Source organism: Colias croceus, chromosome 29 (genome assembly GCF_905220415.1).
Source record: "Colias croceus chromosome 29, ilColCroc2.1".
NCBI classification, from domain to species: domain Eukaryota; kingdom Metazoa; phylum Arthropoda; class Insecta; order Lepidoptera; family Pieridae; genus Colias; species Colias croceus.
Window position 1 is genome coordinate 5,136,504 of NC_059565.1, and position 27,930 is coordinate 5,164,433.

At 32.7% G+C, this 27,930-nt stretch overlaps 3 protein-coding genes and 1 long non-coding RNA gene across 4 annotated transcripts in view; all 4 read right to left on the minus strand.

The window, feature by feature from the left end:
* LOC123704475 (putative fatty acyl-CoA reductase CG5065) overlaps positions 1-3,156 on the minus strand; it is a 30,070-nt gene extending 26,914 nt beyond the window's left edge. Inside the window, exon 1 of the mRNA XM_045652870.1 lies at positions 3,060-3,156. The gene's annotated coding sequence lies outside the window, so the exon portion shown is untranslated. The remainder of the gene's footprint in view (positions 1-3,059) is intronic.
* A 1,944-nt stretch (positions 3,157-5,100) lies between these two features.
* On the minus strand, positions 5,101-17,507 carry LOC123704279 (putative fatty acyl-CoA reductase CG5065). Its single transcript, XM_045652589.1, has 14 exons — positions 17,407-17,507; positions 16,431-16,617; positions 15,645-15,796; positions 14,792-14,882; positions 13,428-13,573; positions 12,960-13,069; positions 12,328-12,411; positions 11,343-11,470; positions 10,712-10,722; positions 10,022-10,098; positions 9,083-9,245; positions 7,832-7,982; positions 5,553-5,659; positions 5,101-5,235 (listed from the first exon to the last, which is right to left on the minus strand). The coding sequence occupies exons 2-14, from the start codon at positions 16,611-16,613 to the stop codon at positions 5,139-5,141; spliced, it is 1,500 nt and encodes a 499-aa protein (XP_045508545.1). The 5' UTR covers positions 16,614-16,617; positions 17,407-17,507; the 3' UTR covers positions 5,101-5,138.
* A 3,252-nt stretch (positions 17,508-20,759) lies between these two features.
* LOC123704476 lies at positions 20,760-22,325 on the minus strand. The gene is made up of 2 exons (XR_006753136.1): positions 21,811-22,325; positions 20,760-21,732 (listed from the first exon to the last, which is right to left on the minus strand). It is a non-coding gene; the product is annotated as an uncharacterized LOC123704476 (long non-coding RNA).
* A 317-nt stretch (positions 22,326-22,642) lies between these two features.
* LOC123704474 (peroxisomal biogenesis factor 19) lies at positions 22,643-27,930 on the minus strand. The gene is made up of 8 exons (XM_045652869.1): positions 27,777-27,930; positions 26,932-27,081; positions 26,090-26,140; positions 25,468-25,559; positions 24,898-25,026; positions 24,351-24,502; positions 23,255-23,375; positions 22,643-22,823 (listed from the first exon to the last, which is right to left on the minus strand). Exons 1-8 carry the CDS (start codon positions 27,841-27,843, stop codon positions 22,713-22,715), a joined length of 873 nt encoding a protein of 290 aa, XP_045508825.1. The 5' UTR covers positions 27,844-27,930; the 3' UTR covers positions 22,643-22,712.

Consider the following 27,930-nt stretch of genomic DNA (forward strand, 5'->3'; position numbering starts at 1 on the left):
AATAAAAATTAGAGAATTGACATCGAATTTAAAAAATAAACTATATAGACTGCTGCAAGCTAAAAATTGTTATAGTGTTATGGAATACTTGAATGATAATGACATTATAATGTATGAGATTTAATATAATTTAGGTAATTGTAATTTTGTATGTAGGTATTTTGTAATTTATTGTCTTTTTTTTCTGTCGTTGATTGAATGAAATTTGTACCTATATTATTGATAATTTAATTTGTAATTTCAAAAATTTTTGCACGCCATTTACAATGGCAGTATATGTGATATTAATATTGTATACTAGGTTTCCACCCGCGGCTTCGCCTGCGCAGTCAAAGAAAAAATACGCATAGTGCCCGTTCCCGTGGGATGTCCGGGATTGCGTCATTTTCCCGAGATAAAAGGTAGCCTATGTCCTTTCTCGTGTATCAAAATATCTCCATACCAAATTTCATGAAAATTGGTTCAGTAGTTTAGGCGTGATTGAGTAACAGACAGACAGACAGAGTTACTTTCGCATTTATAATATTAGTATGGATTAACACCTTTGTATAAGCAAACATATACCTACGAGCAAATAAACAGATTTGATTTCATTTGTAATATAAAAAAAGTCATTGTCGCTGTCTGTCCTTCTCTATGTATGAATAAGTCTTTAAATCTACGCAATTTTAATAGAAAAGTGTATAATTGATTAGGTTTTAGGCGAAGCGGGCGAAGCCGTGGGCGGAAAGCTAGTGTAAGTATTATATTATGTAATACGTTTAAGTTCGTGTGAATTGATGTTTTTAAAATTTGTTTTCTGTATCTTAGTGATTCAAAAGGGCTTAAAAACCAAGTACTTATAGTTGAAAAAATAAATGTTTGTAAAACAGTTGCCTTGATTTGTATGGATTTCGCACAGGGATTGATTTAAAAAAAATATATTATATACTAGGTTTCCACCCACGGCTTCGCCCGCGCAGTCAAAGAAAAACCCGCATAGTTCCCAACTTCAAATATAACAACATTAAAATATTGCTCTGCTTTCTGAACTATTATAGGTATATTATATTATAAGTAGTACGGATAAAGATATATCATACAGGTAGATATCTAGGTTTCTGTATATCTATGCAAACGATGCTATTAAAACTTAGTTTGGTTAGTGATGTTGTTGTTCTATCACGCAAAAGCTATGCTACAATTTAGTTAAAATTCTATAAACACATGGCTTAAGCCTGTTAAAATATATAACACAAGCTAATATTTATCGATAAAAATGTGAACGAAACCGCGTGCTAAATCTAGTACATTGATAGAGACGCACGTGGATCGGAAAGAAAATATTTTATTAAAACTTGCGCTATATTAAAAACCACTGAACCGCTGAAATTATTACGCGTATTACTTTTTATCTGTACTAATATTATAAAGCTGGTGAGTTTGTTTGTTTGTTTGAACGCGTTAATCTCAGGAACTACTGCTCCGATTCGAATTTTGATTCCAATTCTTTCGGTGTTAGGGTGTAACACCGAAAGGAAGGTTGTTAGGCTGTTAGGTATCATCACGCTAAGACCAACAGGAGCGGAGCAATGCGGGTGAACCGCGGACCACAGCTAGTAGACACATAAAGTAGTTCAGTGTAATTTTTATTGAAAAATGAAATTTTACTGATGATTACTGTTTATTACCGAAAAACCTATCTAAGAGAAAATATAGTTCTAGAAATGTGCCTGATTTTGTTAAAGCTCATCAGACTACTAGGTACTACTATTTGTATGCATTTCCTAAGAAAATTTACTATGGTAATGTATATTTTATTACACCATCAGAAAGTAGAGATTTCAACGAACACTAAAGGTCTTCCGACTTTTTGGAAAAACTGATATTTTGACGTGAGATTTTTCGATTGAAAATTAGGTTATTTTTTTGGTATCAAGTTGAAACAAGGCAAAAAAATGAATTTATTTTATTTCAGTTGTTGGATTTGACAGATGTACATCCATATACTATTTAATACTATTAATATTATAAATGCGAAAGTAACTCTATCTGTCTGTCTGTTACTCAATCACGCCTTAACTACTGAACCAATTTGCATAAAATTTGGTATAGAGATATTTTGATACCCGAGAAAGGACATAGGATAGGTCTTATCCCGGAAATCCCACGGGAACGGGAACTATGCGGGTTTTTCTTTGTCTGCGCGGACGATGCCGCGGGTGGAAAGCTAGTATTTTTATATTATTAATATAATCTTGAATAAAAAACAGTTTCTTAAAATATCTACTTATATTAAGACTTTAAAGTTTGAATCCTCGTGTATACCTTCAGCAATAAGGTAAGTCATATCCTACTAATATTATAAATGCTTAAGTTTGTGAGGATGTATGTGTGTTTGCGTTACTCTTTCACGCAAATACTACTGAACCGATTACAATAAAATTTAGCACAAATATAGAGGGTAACTTGGATTAACACATAGGATAGGTTTTATCCCAGAAATCCCACGGGAACGGGAACTATGCGAGTTTTTCTATGAAAACGGGCGGAAATCTATATACTATAGACACTTACACAATTATCACCATAAATTCATTCTATTTTTAAATCGTCAATAACTTAATACATTAGTACCTACACTAAACTTTTGTAAGTACATAGATAGATATTTATTTAAATTTTGACAATGTTTATGTACCTATAATATGTTTTTTTCTTTTAATTAAACCACTAATAATTGGGAATAAATAAATAATGCGTAACTTCGTGTCTCTTAGTTTATTTACTTAAATAATGTATTATATAATTTTAGGTATGTATTTAGTATATTTTAATTGATCAATTGTACCCATTTATTTCCTTGCCTATATGGCAGGAATCAGGAATGCTATAAATTATGTAAATCTCTATGTAAAAATAGGTAGGTAATAAGTATCTCTATGTCAAATTATGTATTAATAATCAGTAATTTATGAACAACTAAGATGTATTTTAGATGTATTAAAATTCCTCCTTTCTTTAAAACTTCAAAAACTCCATAATTTTACAAAAAAGTGCGTAAAACGAAAACTACAAACCAACTTCCACCCGTCGCTAGATGGCGCTGAAACCAAAAGCACGACTGCACACAACCGCTAACACAACGCGTTTGGGTTGACTGAACTAAATGATAATTTTCATATCATTAATATGAACACTGAAACATCCGTTGTGTTCAATACATTTGTATATAAAGGTAGGTCGGTTACCTATACAGTGAATTGGGGTTCCTTGTGCAAATTGGAAATTATTCGTCTTTAGAATCGCTTATCGTTGTAAATAAAATTGTAGTAAAAACAATCGTTAGAAATTAATATTACCATTAAAAAGAACAACAGTCAGTACTACAATAATTGTATACCTTAGTTCGCATATTATATTAAAATAAAAGGATCTGGCTTCTTTAATTTAATTTATTCGTGTAATTCTACGTAAATAGTACCTAGATACATCTTATTATTACATAACTACAGGCTATTCTGAGTTGGGAAGCTAATTATTCGAATAAAAATAAATCATCTATTTTTACAAATAAAACTACTATTAAACGGTGTGAAATGTATATTGAATTGAAACAAAAAGTAAAATTTTCCTTTTTTTTCATAGAGTTTGAAGTTTGTACAATTTTATGCACAATAAATAATTTTATGTTCCTTCTTTCTAGTATAATAACCAAAACTGCGAAACCCACCTGCGTTTATCAGAATCGCACTTGGCGTATTTACTGACATATTCACAACTGCATTACTTTGCAGTTTTTTATTAATTTGAACTTTTATTTTAACAATAATTATATTATCATATTATTTAAAGATTCAACATGGTAAAGTGATATCTGCATGCATTATATTATGTAGTAAATAAATTAAAATTTAATACAGAAACTAGGGTTCGTTTATATTTTGATAATTTATTTTAATGTAGAGAAATAATAAATAATTAATTATTGTAATTATATAATTATTATATAAGACAGGAATCTATTTATTAGAATCTTTAATTTTCATGCCTTAGACATTGTGTAAAGTACCTAGATATGAAATGCATCTTCACACGACTCTCACAATTTCATAACGTAAAAGTAAATATGGAATTTGTCACGTTTATCTATCTATATCCAAAATACTTTTATATTAGAGCTTAGTGATTAAAATATGTCTATTGTCTAGTTCAGTGTTTTGTTTGTAAAAAAATAAACAAACTAATAAACTAATTCATTCGGTATTTATGTAATATTATGTAGTGTGAACAAGTGTTGAACCCTTTTCATTGTCAGGAACAGCTGATAAGAAAATGATAAAATTATTATATAATTGATAACTCTACATTTCAATGTTTGAACTTTTTGAAATTTTTATTCTTTCTGACTGAATCGTGAATCAAAAATAAGGGTAGATTCTAGGGTTAATATTTGATTGCGATTTAAATACCTTAACCATGTTTTACTAATATTTATTTTAAGAACCTACAGACAAGACAAGTGGCTTTCTATTAGCGTAACGTTTGATAGAATAGATTATGAATGTATGAGATTGACGTAAGCTGGAGATACATTTATCAACAGCTTATGTCAATCTCATACATTCGTAGTCTATTCTATCAAACGTTACGCTAAACGAAAGCCACTTGTCTAACCCCTCTGGTCTGCCTGAATCTGTACTTCAATATAATTAAACACTTAGGTACTATTTTATATTTTACTAGCTTTCCGCCCGCGGCTTCGCCCGCGCAGTCAAAGAAAAACCCGCATAGTTCCCGTTCCCGTGGGATTTCCGGGATAAACCCTATCCTATGTCCCGGGGTAAAAAGTAGCCTATTCCTTTCTCGGATAGGTATGAAAATATCTCTATACCAAATTTCATGCAAATTGATTCAGTAGTTTAAGGCGTGATTGAGTAACAGACAGACAGACAGACAGACAGAGTTACTTTCGCATTTATAATATTAGTATGGATTTGGTACCTATATTGTATATAACCATATTACCTACTTATAGATCGATTTTCTTTACAGACAAGTTATGTTAAGCAATTTTTATAAAAAAAAACATACTTAGGTATTATGAAATAAAACACACAATTCTTAATAAAAATCATTTATTTACAATAAAAACTAAATTACAATGTATTGTACACTTTTATACTAAAAACACACACGAAGTAAGCTAGAGAGAACATTAACACCATTTTCACGAATAAGTCCAAATAGTAGAGTCTGGAAACAAACATTATTACAATTAGTCATTTATTTAGAAATAACTTTAAAATAAATTAAGATTGACGAAATATTAGTTATTATATTAACTATAGGGAATTAAAAATTAATCACTACTGTATTTTTAATATTATAAAGCTGAAAGGTTTGTTTGTTTGAACGCGCTAATCTCAGGAACTACTGGGCCGATTTGAAAAATTCTTTCAGTGTTAGATAGCCCATTTATCGAGGAAGGCTATAGGCTATCATCACGCTAAGACCAACAGGAGCAGAGCAATGCGGATGAAACCGCGGGACACAGCTAGTAAAGTATATACCTATTATGTAATATCCGCGCTTGAGGCAAAGTCTCGGGCAGTTCGCCGCAACAGAACTCTCTGGCGCCTTTCAGATAATTACGGATGTAACTCGGCCAATGCATCTCCTGGAATATATTCTCATTTATTATATTTATTGTATACTAGCTTTCCGCCCGCGGCTTCGCCCGCGTTTTCAAAGAAAAACCCGTTCCCGTAGGATTTCCGGGATAAAACCTATCCTATGTCCTTTCTCGGTTATCAAAACATCTATATACCAAATTTCATGCAAATTGGTTCAGTAGTTAAGGCGTGATTGAGTAACAGACAGACAGACAGACAGAGTTACTTTCGCATTTATAATATTAGTATGGATAAATATATTTGTCTTAATACAAAGGTGTCTCAAAAGAAAGTTTATATTTTGTGGATGAATAAAAAAAAGTAAGCGGTGTATTGAAAAAATGTTTATTAATTATTGAAGTGCATTGGGAATTTGTTTTCTAAAGTGTATGCTAACAAACCAACTTCTCTAGTGTATTTAAAAGAAAATATCCGACACGAAATGGCAGCCATCACTGTGTCTACCTGCCGAGCTGTCATAAATAATTTTACTGTTCGATTAAATGAGTGCCGTGAACGCAATGGACTGCATTTGAACGATATTATTTTTAAGAAATAAATTCCCATATTATGCACTTTAATAATTAATAAACATTTTTTCAATACACCGCTTACTTTTTTTTATTCATCCACAAAATATAAACTTTCTTTTGAGACACCTGTATATATAAATCTCGTGTCACAATGTTTGTCCTCAATGGACTCCTAAACCACTTAACCGATTATAATAAAACTCGCACACCATGTGCAGTTCGATCCAACTTGAGAGATAGGATAGTTTAAATCTCAAATCGTTTTAGAGAAAGCGGGCGAAGCCGCGGGCGGTGAGCTAGTTATATTATATAATAGCATAGTTCCCATTCCCGTGGGATTTCCGGGAGAAAACCTATCCAATATGTTTTAATACAAGGTACTTACCCTCTATATGTGTGCTAAATTCAATTGTAATCGGTTCAGTAGTATTTGCGTGAAAGATAACAAACATACATACATCCATCCTCACTAACTTTCGCATTTATTTTATTATATTATTAACTGTAAAAAATATGCCTGATAAAAGTAACCGCAAAATATATTAATCAAAATATTCAACAAGAAATCGGTCAAGCGCGAGTTGGACTCCCGACACTATAAGCCCATCCAGTTTATGACCGTGCCAACCGTTGCTTTACCTCGATTATTAATTTTTCCCGTTTTTGCCCTTTTGATATAAATGATATAGAACCCTAAAATAATCTATACTAATATCTATAAAGAGGAAAGGTTTGTATATGTATGTATGTAAGTATGGTTTTCACGCTGCATAAACTACTGGACCGATTTTGATGAAATTTGGCACAGAAAATCTTTAGACCCTGAGAAAGAACATAGGCTACCTTTTATTGCGAAATATGTACCACGGGCGAAGCCGGGGCGGACCGCTAGTATGAGATAAATAAACTATCCAAATGAAACATGAAAGCCTTGAGGCAATTTTTTAGACAAACTTTAAACTAACGATCAAACTTATTCATTAAAATTCATAAAATATATGCTTTCGCTTGTGTTAGGGAAACATAGGTACATATATCATTTTAAATAAATACTTATATAGATAACTATCTTACCGCCCGCGGCTTCGCCCGCTTTGTCTAAAACCTAATAAATTATATACTAAAACCCTCCTCTTGAATCACTCTATCTATTAAACAAAAACCGCATCATAATCCGTTGCATAGTTTTAAAGATTTAAGCATACAAAGTGACATAAGGACAGAGAAAGCGACTTTGTTTTATACTATATGTAGTGATTAACACCCAGATACAAAGCAGACATCTATGTTCATGACACAAATACATTTTGGCTGGGAATCGAACCCACGACCGAGGTAGATTAAGCCAACCATTATTGAAGTGAAACTTCTTTATCGGGGTTGGAAAAAAATTTAGTGTAATATTTTCTCGTTACGCGTGACATTTTCCCGTTACGCGCCATCTTTTTCTTATCCTTACCACGCGTGATTCGACGTATTTCTGTAAAGTTGCATATAGTAAATAATTTTTTGAAAAATAACGTCATAAAGAAGTTTCACTTCTTACGTGTGTACACTAGTACACGCACACATTTTTTTTCAAAATGAACACTATCTATATTATAGTACCTGATATAAATATGAAATAAATAAGCAGAAACAAACCTTAGGGTCCGTATAGAATACATTATCTTCCTCTTTAGATATATTATTCTTCAAACACATAAACCTCTGGTTGTTGAAATTCCACGATTTTGTGGAATAATATTGTAGCACTTTCATACCTTCGTTTATTCTTTTGTGGACGTTTACTAAACTGTCAAATATATACAATATTCATTATTTTATATTATATGTACTAGCTTCCGCCCGCGACTCCGTCCGCGCGGAAAAATTAAGAAAAATTAAGATTTTTTTTACGTATAATTATACCAAGTTTCATCGAAATCGAACCGTTAGTTTTCACGTGATGCCTGAACATACAGACATACAGACATACAGACAGACAGACAGACAGACAGACAAAAAATTTTTTAATCACATATTTGGGCTAGGTATCGATCCAGTAACACCCCCTGCTATTTATTTTCTCAATATTTTCAATGTACAGAATTGACCCTTCTACAGATTTATTATATGTATAGATTATACAGGGTGTCCCACTGTTGGTATACTAAGCTCAATGGAGGTTATAGTTTTGCATACGCTGAGTACGTAAAAAATATTTATAAAATTCCAAAATTTATTTTCAAATGGATGAATTCCTAAAACTCTATGTGTACACCCATAACAAGCAACCCGCCCGTGAGCTGTCGTTTAAGATTTATGTTTTCATAAACAAAATGCTCACATTAGCGAAGCGTTATATGCCGGCTGCGCGAAGCTAGAGAAGAAAACATGAATCTTAAAGAAAAAATTGTCAAATTTATTTTGACGTAATTTTGTTGTTTAAGTATTTTTTACGTGATCAGTATATGCAAGTGTACAAGTCCCTTCGCGCTTAGTATACCAATAGTGGGACACCCTGTGTAAGTATTTATTTGAAAACATATACAGTAGAACTCCAGTTATCCGAATTGCCGATTATCCGAATCACAAAAAAATTGTCGAAAACGGTTGAAGACCGCAAAACAGCTTACATTGACGGAGATTTTTAAAAAACAATGATTTTTATTTCTAAACTAAACATAAGTACATTTTATTTATATTTAAAACATGTGAAAAATTCATGTTTCTTTCATTTAATTCAATAAAAAAAATAGTGCAATATCAAAACGTAGCTTTTATTCTCTCCAATGGCAATTTTTTTTTTAAATCCGATTATCCGAAAATTTGATTATCCGAATGGGTCCCGGTCCCCATTAATTCGGATAATAATTGGAGTTCTACTGTAGTCAGTATAAGTGTGATACTCACAAGGGCTTATTGCCCATTAGAACGAGACAGCAATCAACGAGATAGGCGGGTACAGTGTGTGTGAGCAGGACGGCGATAGCGTGGTGAGTTTGTGACGTTTTGGTGGAACCGCCCGGGTACCACAGCGGGACTGAGAACGGATACCAGCTCACTTGCGAGCGGGCTAGCAGTTTTATTGGAAGAAACAATACATTTAATACACAAATATAAACACAATTTTAAATTATAATTATATAAAAACAACAAATAATAAATTTAAAAAATATATCAAATTTGATTAAAAAATAATACATTTAATACACAAAATATATAAACACAATTTTAAATTATAATTATATAAAAACAACAAATAATAAATTTAAAAAATATATCAAATTTGATTAAAAAATTTGATCACTTCGAGAATCGAACCCGCGTATTTCTGCCATTCTGAACTCTGAAGCTACGCCTGGATAACTCGGCTCGTAATCCCGCCAGACTGTGTGCTAAATTTCATTGTAATCGGTTCTGTAATATTTGAGTGGAAGAGTAACAAACACACACACATCCTCACAAACTTTCGCATTTATAATATTAGTAGGATAAGATACATTTTATAATTTTTCACTAATAGCCTAGAGTCAAGCGTCGCTCCGCAATGGCAAAAAGAAGAGGGTTCGAATCCAGCTGTTTAATCTATTTTCTTAAAAACTAAAATATCATATTCGGTACTTTTTATACATAACTAGCTTTCCACCCGCGGCTTCGTCCGCGTTCATTAAAACATAATAAATTATATATTACAACCTTTCTCTTGAATCACTCCATCTATTAAAAAAAACCGCATCAAAATCCGTTGCGTAGTTTTAAACATTTAAGCATACAAAGGGACAGAGAAAGTGACTTTGTTTTATACTATGTAGTGATAACAATTGAAATACATAATAATATAATATTTACCGAGTTCAATAGATTCCCGCCAAGTGATGGGATTCTCGTTAGATCGAGCCAAATTATACACCACTATGTCTTTTGGCCTGAAATATAAAAAATCATTATTAAAATTATTTGCGAAAAATGAAAAATTTAAACATTAATTTTTATTTATTTTTAAGAGTTGATTTTTTTAGATGATGTATTCAAAGTTTGAAAAAATGTACATTTAAAATATATTTTTTATTTAAGTATATTGTACAATAAAAAGAAAATAAATAAGCTTCTTCGTATGTAGTCAATGGTATATATAGTGGTATGTCGTAGGTACCTAATAATTTGAGCATTTACATCAAACGAACATAGAGCTAGAGCTAGAGACAAATAAATAAAAAATAAAAAAAAAGTTATGTGGTTTTATGAAACCACGGTAAAAGTGAAACTTTTTTTCACACTATAGACATTTAACTAAAAATTATCGTATTTGTACGACAATTATCGTACGTATCGTGCGTCACGCGACATGCGCTACACAGACCAAAAAGTTTGAGACGATGTAATAAAAGTTTCACTTTAATAAAATAGAGCTAGAGCACTGAGCAAGAAAATTCTTTCGTTGTCTTTTAGTGCATACGAAAACTCGTATTCAGTGTTGTTCAGTATTAGAACATTGCATAGAATCTTTTCGTACGTACTAAGAACAACGACAAAATTTACGCCTGTTTACACTAAAATAATTTGACATAGTAGAGTTAGAATGAGTATTCACTCGTTTAATGTAAATGCACCGTTATACATATAAAACAGTTTCGCTTCATTAATTCCAATAACTTTTATTATATTTTTAAATTTTTAATATAAACTTATTTAAAATCAAGAGCGTTAATTTAAAAATGCAATAAAACTAACAATTCTAGTGCGTTCTGTTTTGAAAGATTTTCCATTCATAGAAACGATGAAGACAGGAATAATTTAAGATGATAATGATTTATGTTTTGTGCATTTATCTATACCTATATTATAAAACTGAAGAGTTTGTTCGTTTGTTTGAACGCGCTATTCTCAGGAACTACTGGTCCGATTTGAAAAATTCTTTCACTGTTAGATAGCCCATTTATCGAGGATGGCTATCATCACGTTACGACCAACAGGACCAAAGCACAGCTAATAAATAACTCTTCAGTTTTATAGTATTAGTATAGATAACGATTTATAACAAAGTTATTGCTTTCCGAATCGGTGGTAAATGTTAAAATATGTATTGACGTTTCAAAAGCGCTTCTCGAAGAAGTCTAATTGAAGAAATAAATGTTTGAGTTTGAGTTTGAGTTTTGAGTTTAACTTATGCATGTATGTGTAACACAAACCTCTGTATTGCAGTGTTACAGGCCAGTAATATAACACCATTAACAACGAGATCCACCGGCATGGCGTCCACGTGCTGTGTGTCGGCACACAACATGGAGCGGAGCACTCCTACATTATATTATAATAATTATAAAAAATGTGTGTGTGTGTACTAGTGTATACACGTAACAAGTGAAACTTCTTTATGACCTTATTTTCCAAAAAATAATTTACTATATGCAACTTTACAGAAATACGTCGAATCACGTGGTAGGGATAAGAAAAAGATGGCGCGTAACGGAAAATTGTCACGCGTAAAAAATGTTACACTGAATTTGTTCCAACCCCGATAAAGAAGTTTCACTTCAAAAACTTAAGTGGCAGAACGAAATTACTAAAAAAATAATAATTACGTAAATCGGTTCAGGAACAACGGCGAAATTGAAGTACATACATTAAAAAATTCTCTCTTTTACACTGTCTTATAATAAAAATAAGTGAACAGAACACAACATGATTACATTATGATTTATCATAGTAAATGGAGGATTGCTTTTTTTTATAACCGGTAAAAGATAAATAAATTGACCTAATTTTATTTATTAATCCACTTAAATAAATACAGTTCATCTCGATTCCAAATATTACAAAATATTGAGTAGTATATTACTCCTGTACCGCCTCATTGGTACAGTGGTTGACGCGTGAGCGTAGAACCGAGGAGTCCTGGGTTCGATTCCCGGTGGAGACGAAGAAAAAATAATGTCTCGGTCTGGTAGGATACAGAAGGCTGATCACCTACTGGTCCCTAAAGAAAATCGATCAGTGAAACAGATGTATAATGCATCTGCCCCTTACCCCACTAGGGGACATGGGACTTCACTTTTATATTACTCTTGTATTAAATCTATCTATCTGTTCATATGTATGTATGTATGTATGTATGTGTGTATGTATGTATGTATGTATGTATGTATGTATGTTACCCTTAGCAGCGGCAACAATAACTCCGGTGGGTCCGTTGAGGTTGTCCACCCAGCCCGGGAACGGTTCCTTCACAGATGCTGTCACTAGAATAATTTTATATTTATAACAATAATATTATATTAAAATAATTAAAATGTATTAAATTATTCAAACAGTATATAAATACTAGGTTTTCGCCCGCGGCTTCGCCCGCGCAGTCAAAGAAAAACCCGCATAGTTCCTATATGTGTTAATCCAAGTTACCCTCTATATGTGTGCTAAATTTCATTGTAATCGGTTCAGTAGAATTTGCGTGATAGAGTAACAAACACACACATACATCCTCACAAATTTTCGCATTTACAATATCAGTAGGATAGAATATTATTTAAAAAAATATCCAAAAAAAATGTGTGCGTGTACTAGTATACACACGTAAGAAGTGAAACTTCTTTATGACCTTATTTTTCAAAAAATAATTTACTATATGCATCTTTACAGAAATACGTCGAATCACGCGTGGTAGGGATAAGAAAAAGATGGCGCGTAACGGAAAAATGTCACGCGTAACGAAAAAATGTCACACTAAATTTTTTTCCAACCCCGATAAAGAAGTTTCACTTCAATAAATATAAATATCTCAATAACTCACCAATAGAAGGTCTCGCTATAGCGATCGGGAATTTCCCTTCATATTCCGAAACTAATTGTTCTGCTAACGATTTAGTATATCCGTATGTATTTGGTTGAGGGTGGATTAGTCTGAAAAATGTTATTTTTTATCAATAAAATGTTTATTTTAGTCTAACTCTGACTGACTGATATTCGACATAGTATAAAACAAAGTCGCTTTCTCTGTCCCTATGTATGCTTGAATCTTTAAAACTACGTAACAGATTTTGATGCGGTTTTTTTAACAGATAGAGTGATTCAAGAGGAAGGTAGGTATTACACAAAGTGGGCGAAACCTCGAGCAGTAAACTAGTCTTGAATCATTCTATCTATTAAAATCCGCATCAAAATCCGTTCCGTAGTTTTAAATATTTAAGCATACATAGGGACAGAAAAAGCGACTTTCTTTTATACTAATTAGTGATTATAAATAAAATAATGAACATACTTCTCTTCCAAATGTTTCAACAGATCATATTCCATCCACGTCACTGTATGTATGACGTCACGCGGTGAATGTTTGGATGGATACAACTGCTCATCCAAAATTGATACGTCCGAACGACAGTACGTTGTTGAGAGGTGGATGAAGGCCTGACAAATAAATAATTAAAGAATTAGGATATTTCTTATTTTTTATTAGACTTTTAAACAATATAATTTTATTTAATAAATGAACTTTTTATTTATTTTATTTTTATTTTATTTATTTACTACTAGCTTTCCGCCCGCGGATTCGCCCGCGCAGTCAAAGAAAACCCGCATAGTTCCCGTTCCCGTGGGATTTCCGGGATAAAACCTATCCTATGTCCCGGAGTAAAAGTAGCCTATGTCCTTTCTCGGGTACTAAAATATCTCTATACCAAATTTCATGCAAATTGGTTCAGTAGCTAAGGCGTGATTGAGTAACAGACAGACAGACAGAGTTACTTTCGCATTTATAATATTAGTATGGATAAATATGACAGAGAAAGTTATTACAATATTATTTGGTCAATTTCAATATTTGTATGGGAATTTGAAAAGTGCCCCTGCCGTGCGCAAGCGCAACTAATCCTACTAATATTATAAATGCGAAAGTTTGTGAGGATGTGTGTGTGTGTGTGTGTTTGTTACTCTTTCACGCAAATACTACTGAACCGATTACAATGAATTTTAGCACACATATAGAGTAACTTGGATTAACAAACAGGATAGGTCTTATCCTGGAAATCGCACGGGAACGGGAACTATGCGGGTTTTTCTTTGAAAACGCGGGCGAAGCCGCGGGCGGAAAGTTAGTTATTTATATTTAGTAATGACGTCATGTTCTCTGTACCCATATATTATTTTATCTATCAGTTAAAATCTTTAATTATGTAAGAAAATGTATCTTTAAATGTTTAATACGCTATGAATTCGTAATTTCGTGATGAAATTCACTTGATTTAAAAAAATTCAAACTCTTAGACCATATTTTGATCATAATGTGTTGCGGACAAATTACCTATGTGAAATACCTACATACTAGCTCTTCGCCTGCGGCTTCGCCCGCGTTTTCAAAGGAAAACCCGCATAATTCCCGGATTTCCGGGATAAAACCCATCCTATGTGTTAATCCAAGTTACCCTCTATATGTGTGCTTAATTTTATTATTAGATAGTTATATTATTAGCAACTCATGAAATTTAATCTCTCATAATTTGAAACTTTAGTTTAGTTTTTTAAATATTATTTGGGTACATAAGCTATGTCTCGGCTACGTATCATAAAAATCCGTAGTATCATTAAACAAACATACATACAAACTTCCCCATTTATAATATTACTAACCATTAAATTGTTCATATTTTCAGCCAACTGTAGAACTCTCTGTGTCCCAACTACGTTCATATTGACCGCGTCTCGGATAAACATGTTGAATCTGAAAGGAAAAATAAATACCTGAATATAATAGATACTTTCATTATACCGTCACGTCATGGAGTAAGGCGACGATTTTGGTACCTTTGAATGTTACTAAAGAAGTTTCACTTCTGACACGTGTGCTCGGTACATGCTCGCATTTTGGTCTAGCTCTGACAATCTGGATGCGGTTTATATTTTTGATAAAAATAATTTATAATATCTAGTACCTAATAATTGAAAAAATACCAATTCGTCTTGTACAAAGTTTGAATTAAATCTGTCCATTTAAACTCTAAATCGAGTTGGATACATACTAATTTATGCGTGTTAATAAAAACTACCGCAGTAAACATTAAAAAAAGCGTGTTAAAAATAAATAAATATGCGCGGTGTGTTCCAGACACATAAAACTGAAAGAATAGAATAAATTCGATTGCTCTGGCGGGTCACGAGTGGCCGAGTTGGCCAATGGCTTGCAAGGATGCGGGTTCGATTTCCGCTGAGTGATCGAATTTTTCTATTCTTTATAAAGATTTATATATACTAGATTTCCGCCCGCGGCTTCGCCCGCGTTTGCAAAGGAAAACCCGCATAGTTTCCGTTCCCGTGGGATTTCCGGGATAAAAACTATCCTATGTGTTAATAAGTTACCCTCTATATGTGTGCTGAATTTCATTGTAATCGGTTCAGTAGTTCCTACATCCATACATCCATACAAACTTTCGCATTTATAATATTAGTAGGATATTAGATATTAATAATAAAAATAAAAACTCACTTGACACAAGCAGCGCAATGGAACACAACATGACAATCCTCTAGCACCCGTCGATCCTCGGCCGACATCCCCAAACCCTCGCTGAGGATGTCGCCCCGGATCGCGTGGAGCTTGTCGAAGATGTGAGGGTCGTGACGTATGTTGTCAAATACCTGGTTTATAAGGAATTTTAATAAATGCTAGCGGTCCGCCCCGGCTTCGCCCGTGGTACATATTTCGCAATAAAAGGTAGCCTATGTCCTTTCTCGGGTATCAAAATATCTCCATACCAAATTTCATGCAAATTGGTTCAGTAGTTTAGGCGTGATTGAGTAACAGACAGACAGACAGAGTTACTTTCGCATTTATAATATTAAGTATGGATTGTCATATCTACCTAAATACATACATTTTGATATGCAGGTATTGCAAAGAATCTTAAAAGGTATCTAAATTATAGGTAAGTATCGAGTTGCTTGCCAATTATTAATTATTCTCTATTAAACTCATGTAAAGTCGTATTTTTATTAATCTATTCATGTACCTATAAGTATAATGAAAAGCTTTAAAATTAAATAAAAAAATGGTTAATACAAACTTTATAAATGTGAAATACCTAACTATTAATGTTTAAAATAATTAATAATTATTTACAATTCCCTTTTTAATTTGCTAAACCTAAATAATAATTTGTAGTTCAATACTTTGTAATAATAATTATTGTGCTAATAATGTCGTAATCTTGTCGTGATTTAGTCGTAATTTTCTAACCAACTAAATTCATCTCTATCCCTCTAAATAACTCACCCGTGACCCAATAAACTGATTCCACCTCATCTTCAGGCCCTGCCCCTTCTTCGGGCGCATCATGATGTAGACCCGTTCCACCCTGGTGCTCCGCAGCAACTTCTCCACCAGCACCTTGCCGATGAAACCCGTCGCTCCAGTGATGAACACATTCTTACCTGCATAGAAGTCTGCTACCTCCATTGGGCTGCAGGAATAATTTGTTATCACTGAATCTATACTAATATTAAGTATAAAGTTGAAGAGTGTGTTTGTTTGAACGGGCTAATCTCAGGAACGAGGAGCGCAGCTAATATTTAATATACTAGCTGCGCTTCGCTCTTCTTGGTCTTAGCATGATAATATATATCCTATAGCCTTCCTAGATAAATAGGCTATCTAACACCGAAAGATTTTTTCAAATCGGACCAGTAGTTCCTGAGATTCAAACAAACAAACTCTTCAGCTTTATAATATTAAATAAAATATTAGTATAGATACGTAAACTGTACTAAAACCTTCAAGAAACATGTTATCTATTGGTGGAAACAGTATGAAAATCGGTGCAGTAGATTTTGAGTTTATCGCAAACAGACAAATAAACTCTAGGTAGAGATTTGTTAGTGATGATTTAGTTAATAGTTATTATTTTCTTGTTACCTAATTACTACAATTTGGATAATTAATTGTAAATGCGAATTATTACGTAGATATATCTACACGTCTTAATCCGGTGCGAGCTGTAAAATACAGAAAACGTCGTGATAATTAATAATATAATAAAATACCTATACGATTCACGATATTTATATAAATAAAATAATAATTAATAAATATCTAGTATCTACTTTAGCATAAGTACCTAGTTAGTTAAGTTTATTAGTAATATTCTTTCTTATTTTTAATCTCTACAACATTCGAAATCCGATAAAAAGTCTTTAATTTCTCTACGACATTGTCAATTTAATAATTTAATATCTGCTATGGTTTCACTTACCTAAACTTTTAAATTTTCAAACTATTTATTTTAATTTTTCTTTTTCTACCACGGGACGATTCACACAAACTACCACGGGACTCACTTAAAACACATTGAGAAAACACGCATTTTCTTTACATTTATAAAGTATCTTATATGAGTTTCAACAATAGAATTGGGTCGGATTACGGATTACAAGGTTATTGTCAATTGTAATCTAATTAATTTCGTAACATTTGTTTTATTTGAGTTTTCTGACATATTTTCAAACAATCCGATGAGTCATTAGGGCAGGTGACCCGGTTTTGGCCATTTTAAGAAATTTGTAGACTTTGAGGCTATATAATTTTACAGTTTTTGTTATGACGGACATATTTCTTGTAAAACGTGATTAAATATGTATAAATCTAGCCTAAAGATATATTTTTTTTCATAAGGATTCAATGGAAAAATAATCCTCTAGGAAAGAAAAATAAATGGTAGTTTGTGCCATTTTTGGCCAGATTTACCCTATTTCTGGCCATGTCATGTGCCAGTTCTGGCCATCATCAAATTCATCAAAAATAAAAAGCAGATAATTCAAAGTAATGAAAAATTTATTCGAAAATCGCATATTTTACGACCAACAATAGATAAAATAGCTAACATAATATTGACGACATATATGAAATATAATATCTCAGCTTGAATTAAAATTACAATTATGGAGATCAACATTATATACGAGGTAGATATCTTTAATCTAACACAAGAGATCCTTTTGGAGCTAGAAAAAAAGCTGTTTCATCACAGTTCCAAACTCTCGCAGGGTTTTCTAGAATCTTTAAATTTTCATCACCGAGCAATGAAGAAATTTCTTGGAACCAGTTCCGAATTTTCTCTTCAGTTATTAAGGCACGAGCTTTATTAATATACTCGGCATGTTTTTTGGCTCAAATCAGGATGTCTCGCCATAAATCCATCGAACCAGGATCTTGAAGTCTATCGCATTTGTAAAAGGTGTAGCAATTTTGCCCTTCACAACAATTTTCTTAACAGAATCCAGTAAACCTTCCTTGTTAATAGGAAATCCAGCGCGAGCGCAATCTTTGATCCATATGACAAGTTCGTTTTCTAGTTGTATTCCAAGAACTGACTGGGTCCCTACATGTCCAGAAGTTTCAGGTGCTTTTCCCGAAATTTTGTGACGCAATGTCGTTCGAGGTACATTAAAATCTCTACTAGCAGTGGCAACGGGCATTCCATTCTTTATTGCGTTCAATAGTAATGATATTTTATGCGGTGAGTACTGGAACAATTTTCTTTTCACGACACCGATTTTTTTAGTATTTGGTTTCGATGGAGGCATTATAACTCTGAAAATGAATAGATTACTTATATCAAAATAGCTTAGTAATTAAGTTGAAAAATCACGATAAAAACTAAATGGCCAAAAGTGGGGTTCTACGTGCACCACTTTTGGCCAATCATGTGGCCAAAGATGGGAAAATTCATTCATTTTGGCTCCATTAGTGGCCACCTCTCATAACCTCACTTAATAAACAAATAGCGATAAAATAACATTAGTGTGTTATTAGACAGTGTATTCTTTATGAAGAATTAACATAAACATTAAAAAAATAAGAAGGATTTAAAAAATAATTATTGATTACTCACCCGCTCGCCTTACCCGTTTTGCTAAGACTTAGAACAATTGACGCTCTTCAAAAACTAACGACTTGTTGGATTGAAGTGAAGTTTGAAACATCAGAGCTTTCAACGCTATCAGTGCTGCCAATAATAGATCTTTTTAATCCCGTAAACAATAGAGTAAAATATTTGTCTTTGCCTTAGTTATAACGATTTGAAGTTCTAAATGGCCACAAAGGGGTCGGTGGCCACAACCGGGTCACTTGCCCTACCTAGTTTCTTGAAATGGGAAATCACGGTTATAGGTTTTAACAAGATGTAACATTCAAAATAAATTCAACTGCAAACTTCACTATTAATTAGGAACGTTTTGGCGCCAATTTTTGTTTTTTTTTTGTTCGATGTTCAAAGCTCATAAAAATGTAACAAGGCATCTAGGTTCTTGGGTATAGGTATAATATAAATAACATAATCCTCATTCTGTCGCAGTCGGGTAAAAAGTATTTAATTTACGTGATACATAATTTGTCCAATTACTAGTAGTAATTTAAAGTGAGCTTGGTGGCAATTGATTCGTTTGCTTCAATAAAAGTCGTGAGTTTAAAAAAAAAGGGTCGTGAATCGGGTGTCTTACAGTAAATAAAAATGAAAAAAAAAAACAAAATTTAGGATTTTGGCGCCATTTATATGTTGTAGCCAAGGTTGTAGCCATATCGTAGATTTGCTCATTTCATGAAATGTTCGATAATTTCATGAAATGTTTTAATGTCTATTGGCCACATTATTACGTGGTTTGAGCAAATCATAATATTATAAGAAATCCTTTCTCGTTATGGGCAACTAAACACGCGGTTTTTTTTTTAAATAGTCAAGATTCTCAATAAGAAATCAATAAAGATTTATTTATTCTATTTTCAACAAGCGCTTTGTTTAGGTATGTGTGAAGATGACGCTCTCTGACGAAAAATTGTTTTATTGCAGTGAAAAAATTAATAATTTGTTCTATTTTGTTATGAAGAAAGTGATAACAAAATTATTTACGAAGAAGTGGTTCTCCAGTACGTACTTACTATGGAAATGAAAAGAATATCATATCGCTTCATGTTGAAATTTAAAGCGTATAGCGTTTGAAGCGATACTATTGGTTATTTACAAACACATTCCTAGCACATTATTTGTGGAAAAGCAACTTTACGATAGCCTGTAGTCTACTATATAAAAATAAGTCGGGTTTTCCTTCCTGATGCTATAACTCCAGAATGTACGAACCGATTTCCACGGTTTTGCATTCGTTGGAAAGGTCTCGAGCTCCGTGAGGTTTATAGCAAAGAAAAGGTGTCTCTGGTGGCGAAACGGAGTTCGCCCGGTTTGCTAGTATACTGTATACAATAAATAAAACTATTCTTCATCATAATAATCTGTTCAGTGGTTTTCACTTGAAAGAGTAACAAACATACATCCACATTTTTTCAATCTATACTAATATTATAAAGCTGAAGAGTTTGTTTGTTTGAACCCGCTAATCTTGGGAACTACTGGTCCGATTTGAAAAATTCTTACGGCGTTAGATAGCTCATTTATCGAGGAAGGCTATAATAGGCTGTATATCATCACGCTACGACCAACATTAGTGGAGCCAGTAGCCACGGGGGTGAAACCGCGCGGAGCAGCTAGTAACTTATATTGTAAGATTGTAACGTATGTACTTTTATTTGGGTCTGGAATATAAATAAAACGCAACATAATTCAAAAACTTTAATAAAATAACTATAACATACAACTATCGTCGATATATTTGTAAAATATTAAATACAAATCAAATACATTACACCGTGGACATACAGCTAATGATAGCTCTTTATAACAGAAATTATTTATTTCCAATAACTTATTTCATAGAAAATCATAAATCCTGCTCGAAGGACCATTTTTCACAAAGATTTGTGGCGTTAAGCTTTTTTCTACAATTTATTTTACATTCTTTGTATTTTTTATTATGATATTTTTATCGAATATTGTTATACATTACGTGTTTTTTTCATGCTCAGTAATTACATAGAAATATTCTTAATGATTCGTCTGTACGTCCGACCCAATTATTAACATAAATAAACAGTTTTTACTATTTTGCAAAAGGCTGGAACAGTTTTGGATCATTTTTATTGTAAAACATTTGACCTGGACGATAAGTAAGTAGACAAAAATAACTTGAAATTACTAAAAAACTATTTTAAATAGGAAGTTAACGGATGTCCGTTAATAAATACAAATTAAATACATTACAATAATATATTAAATTAAACTTACACCTTCTTTTAGAAAACCCTCCACTCAAATACAATCTATAAATTGTTACCGCTTTAAACGTGATTTATTACATTAAAAATTACATAATTTTAAAGCCTGTAAAATAGATCACATTTAAAAACCGTCAAACTTTTTGGTAAATACATAAACACTGTTGTGTATATATAGTAAAATAATTATTTGAAATTCTCATTTTAATATTATAAATCAAATTAATTTGATAACACAATATACAAGCATTGTAATTACTTTTTATTTAACATTTAATATCATTGATTTATTTCCTTGAAAACAAAAATACTGTTAGTGCTAAAATCAATCTATTCACCAAACCAATCGATTGAATAATCAATCAATCAATCGATCATCTAACCTTCAAACCTTGTGAACAATCAAATATAGTAATAACTCAGCCCCCGGAATCACAATAGAAAATCTATTGTGTCGTGGTCAGATCGGGCCGCTCGGGGCTCAATGAGTTAATACATCTTACATACAAACCATGTATTGACAATACAATTAACAACCAACCGATTGATTGAATCCACTTTTCAATCAATCATCGAACTAACAAAATTTTATAAGTCATTCGATTTCAATAAATCTACGAATTAATGAACAGCCAATCGCTAAATCAAATCTACATTTGTATTAATAAGCTTTGTTAGTTCATGTATCCTAATTAAACAACCAATCTTTTGACCATCAATCAATCAATCGAACAATCCAACCCATAAATCAAGTAAATAAAATAACAATATAATATAATATGAAGTTTGTACGTTTTTCAATATCGTTATATTCTCCAATGCTATTGCGTAGTTGTTAGATCTTCAGCTAGTTTGTAATAATATCGCCCTGAATTTAGTCAACCGATCGATTGACCAACCTATCAACCAATCAATCAACCACTTTTTTTCAACCCAGTAAATAAAACAACAATTGCAATATAATAATATTATCCGAAGCTTCGACGTGACTGGTAAGTCATAAGTCTGGTCTTTTGCATTATTAGTAATACAATTGTTTGGTTTTTGTCTATAAGTAAGTAGACTGGTCTATTGTGTATTTGGTAAGTCGATAGTCTATTTACGTATTTGAAAAGACTGCAGTTTCAGAATTTTATACATGATAATTGGAAAGTCTGCATATTTTTTGATGTATAGTTGAAAAGCCTGCTTTAAGTCTGCTCTGTTTGGTCTGTTGCGTAGTTGGTAATTCTGTTTTCTTGTCTTACATTCTGTTTGTATGTTTGTCGTGCTCTAGTTCAAATTCAAAATTATTTATTTGGTACATTTTGTTCTAGTTGTTACATTCTCTCTGTCTGTCCATCCGTCTGTCCGTCAATATGTCGTCTTCTAGTTAGTACAATCTGTATGTATGTATGTCTACATAAGACAGCACTGGCTGGGGTCCTGTCCGGGCGCGGGTGCGAACCCTTCGGGCGGAGCTGCGATGTCTCCCACTAGCTCTGTGGGAGGCTGGCCGAGGTCTTGCATCTGTAATGTTATACATTAATTTTATTTTCTTGGTTTACCAACGTTTATATTACAGTTATAAAATATCAAAATTAAAATACAATCTTATAAATGTTCAATGTAAAGAAACTTAAAATAAAAAAAAAAAATTAAAATTATGGTGAAGCGCTTCCTTATTGACAATAAATAAATTAAATAAATATAATTATCTTAGATATCTTTACCAATATACTTATTTATACATCTTTAATATATATTTTTTAAGAATACATAGAGTTTGATCATGAGTCGGGATTCGAACCCGCGTCTTTTCACCGTGCCGTGACAGCGCAGCTATCGAAAAAAAGCAGATTGTAAGAAAATCTCTATAATAAATAAAAAATAAAAAAAAGCAAACAACCACCAATCAATCACCAACCAATCAACAATCAATCAACCAATCATCAACCTACCCGCTGCATAAGTTCGAGTACAGTCTGGAACCTTGCCCGTTTAACATCTTCCGAGTCACTTTCACTTTCCGGCTCGAGCTCGGCGCACACACGCTGCATTAGATCCTGTTGTTGCTCGAACCTGTAAGGAAAAACATGATAATAAATAAATATAATACAAAATCAATTGTTTTAATTCTTAATAACTAAATAGTATAAAACGAAGTCGCTTTCTCTGTCCCTATGTATGCTTAAATCTTTAAAACTACGCAACGGATTTTGATACGGTTTTTTTAATAGATAGAGTGATTCAAGATATAATTTATTAGGTTTAGACAAAGCGCGCGAAGCCGCGGGCGGTAAGCTAGTAATTCATATTTTTTATTGAATTGAATTCATAAATCTATACCAATAATAAAAAAATGTTGTGTGGTTTTATGAAACCACGGTAAAAGTGAAACTTAGGCACAAAATTATCGTATTTGTACGATAATTGTCGTACGGTTCGACATGCGCTACACAGAGCAAAAAGTTTGAGACGATGTAATAAAAGTTTCACTTTAATAACAGTTATAGCAAGCCGAGTAATAAAGAATAACTTCGCGATTTTATTCTGATATTTCATAACAAAGTATTAGGAAGGAAAAACTATTAACGCAGATAAAACCGCGAGACACAACTAGTAAAAATATAAAGTAGTCCATAGACGGTAATGCAAGCATGACATGCGTTTAGTTGAATTGTCATGCTGCATAGTGAAGTCCCATGTCCTCTAGTGGGGTAAGGGGCAGATGCATTATACATCTGTATCACTGATCGATTTTTTTATGAAACAAGTAGGTGATCAGCCTTCTGTGTCCTACCAAATCGAGACATTTTTTCTTCGTCTCCACCGGGAATCGAACCCAGGACCCCTTGGTTATACGCTCACGCGTCAACCACTGTACCAAGGAGGCGGTCGACTCTTGGTCATGCTGCATAAGCGACTAAAAATAACCATACCTTTTTTTTAATCTTTTTTTATTTAGGGATTTTTGTCCTAAAGGACGATGACAATGCCATCGTATCTTGTAAACCATACCTTTTCTTTCGTTTTTTTGTACGTTTTGCCCCTTACCTCTCCAGTTCCTTTGCCTCAATCTTGCCCCTATTTGCCTCCAACCAAGCCGGGTACTTGTCCACGAGCTCCTTGAGTGACGGATACAACACTTCCTTAGAGAGGAGCGACTGCATCATGCCTTGCATGAACGGGACGAACATGTTGCCGTCCTGAAACATATTATATACATTGAGATATACATATGGAGACGACACCGCCTACATCACTTATGTTACGCTCAACATACGCCATATGGCTTAACTGAACGCTCATTTTTTATTTGTTTTAAAGTGAAACGCATCAAATATGCCTTCGTGTGTGTTACGATATTGCACAAATAATACAAATAATAGGGAAAAGTGGAAAGGAATAACTTTCATCGGTAAGTACATACCTAACTAGATAATAATTTTTAAAACTTAGAGCAAAAAAATGGCGCACAGATTTTGTTCGTGGTGTCTCCTCCATACGTAGTAATATTATCTCAATGATTATAATTATTATATTATTTTTATGGCCAATTTCTACTTTTATTTATTTATTTTAATTCAGATTTTCATCTCACCGTTTGTCCCGCGTCTCCCAGATTAAAGTTACTGAACATACTCGCCAGGTCTGCGTCTGAGAACGGGGTTTGTAAGCTCTCAGTGTTTGTGTTCAGGTTTTGTAGCGTTTGTGATATCGCCGCTGATACCTGGGAAGGTTATTTATTTTGTTATCATTTTTATACAAATCCTACTAATTTGTATAAAAATGATAACGATTATAAATGCGAGAGTTTGTATGGATGTTTGTTACTCTTTCACGTAAAAACTACTGAACCGATTACAATGAAATTTAGCACACATATAGAGGGTAACTTGGATTAACACATAGGATAGTTTTTATCCCGGAAATCCCACGGGAACGGGAACTATGCGGGTTTTCCTTTGCAAACGCGGGCGATGCCGCGGGCGGAAATCTAGTATGCTATATGTCTTGTTCTGTGTCTTCAGACCAAATTTTCCCTACTTACGTACCAAATTTCATTGTGATCAGTTCAGTAGTTTTTAAGTGAGAAAAATAACAAACAACCATCCATCCTCATAAACTTTCGCGTTTAATATTAGTTAGTAAATAAATAAGTGTAGCGGACCTCATCAATTTTATCCTGTACATTGGGGTCAGGCTCTGTAGCTTGTACCTCGCTGCCTTCCGCTTGAGGCTTGAGCACTTGAGCTGCTGCTTCTGGAAGTTATTATATCATTTATTATAATATATGTTTAAATTATTTAAATACCTGCCAACGTCTGATAAACAATTAATTTTATCAAAATCAATTCAGTGGTTGGAGTGTTTAGCAGAGACAGATAGACAGAGTTACTTTCGCATTTATAATATTGGTTACGATATGTTGCTGAGAACTAAACATTTTTTTTTTAATTATTGTATTTCGTTTTCTATGGTAAATATTAAATAACATACGTTTTCAATAAAGTATCAAATAAATATCACATAATAATACTCCAGTAGTTTTTGCATGAAATCCACACAACATACAGTTCTTAACATTTTTATTATACTAAGTATAGATTGAATTTATATTTTTTATAATTCGATTACTCTCCTGGGTCACGAGTGGCCGACTTGGTCAGGCATCCGCCCCGGAATGGCGCGAAAGGATGCGGGTTCGAGTCCCGCTGAGTGATCGAATTTTTTCTATTCTTTATAAATTTATATGTATAGATTATCAAAAATATTATAAAAACGCTACAAACCTGCCATTTTAGAGAAAGTCTGTGCAATCTGTTCTTGTGATATTTGTTCCTCTGAAAAGAATAATTTTTTAAATAAAATGAAATAGGAAATACTAAATACATCTCCCTTATAAACTTTTACAATATTATAAAAGTACTATTGTAAAGTTTATATGAGACTTATCTTTAAAATTATCTTATTACTAGCGGTCCGCCCCGGCTTCGCCCGTGGTACATATTTCGCAATAAAAGGTAGCCTATGTTCTTTCTCCGAGTCTAAAGATTGTCTATGCCAAATTTCATCAAAATCGGTCCAGTAGTTTATGTGAAAACCATACATACATACATAATTACAAACCTTTCCTCTTTATAATATTAGTATAGATTATTTTCATCCTCAATTACACATACTAGCTGTCACTCAAGGAAATGATTGAGAAGAATTCATTCTATGCATTATCTGTATAATCTGTATTTGTAACTTGCATAGACTATAGATAAAAATTTTATTATCTGTATGCGCGCCTTGTTGTCTTTTTCCTCTTTGAAATTAAATGTGGTACCGAACAGTTTGTTTTATTACAACTTCCGAAATATCACACATACATAGTATAAAACAAAGTCGTTTTCTCTGTCCCTATGTCCTTTTGTATGTTTAAATCATTAAAACTAGGCAACGGATTTTGATGCAGTTTTTTAAATATAATTTATTAAGTTTTAGACAGAGCGGGCGAAGCCGCGGACGAAAAGCCAGTTGATATTATAATACAGCTGAAACATATTTTTGTTTTCAACATTGACACAAGAAAAACCGATTATTCCTCCTTCTATCTTCAATCAATTACAAAACCGCTTACACTCACCAGGCATCCCGCTAAAGCTGCCAAGTATAGCCGCCATGTTGCTCTCAAACTGTGCCGCGGCTTCTTTGATGAACTCCTCGCTCCATATGTTCTGCCCGTCCGTGGCCACCGGCGGCTCTGCCGGCTTCTTGGTCATGTCTTGTAAGGCACCTTTAATTAACAAAACATTAGGAATTGATCTTTAGTAAATAATACAGGCATTTCTTTGCAACTCAACATCAAGCGCCTATTTTGCTTGAGAGAGGGAACTGAAACCACTCGAGTTCCTCCATGAACTTCCTCCTTATTTAAAAGTATATTATCCTTTATATTATTATCATATCATTAAGTCCAGTATATTATTATCAAATCAATCAATCTAGGATGTCAAATAAGGAAATTTTAATAATTTACTTTTAACTAAAATAGAAGTTAAGAACAGAAGTTGAATAATTTCATTGTAATTAGTTTAGTTTTATTTTAACAATTATAATTAAGTTCTTGAATAATAGGATGTTACCATGAAAATGACCATGTGAATGATAAAATAATTGTTTGATGAATGGTGTTTAAATATTACAAAACAAACATGTCAGAGTCACTCCTTAACCTATTAATATTGGATGAGTAGAATAAATTTGAATAATTTTAAAACCCAGGCATTAATTTTTTGTTACCTATAAAATATCATAATAAATATTATATTTTCAGTTTAAGACTTTATATGTAGGTCACAATCATATGGGAAAAATATTCTACGCATTGAAATTTAAACTTAATCAAGGTAAAACTAATATATATTGTTGTGTAACATCGTCGAGATAAGGTTACGAAAATAAATTAATAATTATAAACGTTTAACTTACTGTCCAACAGATCATCGAGCTCAGGGTCGACATCTTTCTTTTCTACTTCTTTATTATTATCAGACATTATAAATATAAATTAATAGAATCTAATTATATTCTATTTACTAAATGCACTTCCGAAATTTTTTTGACAGTTCATAGGTCAATTCTT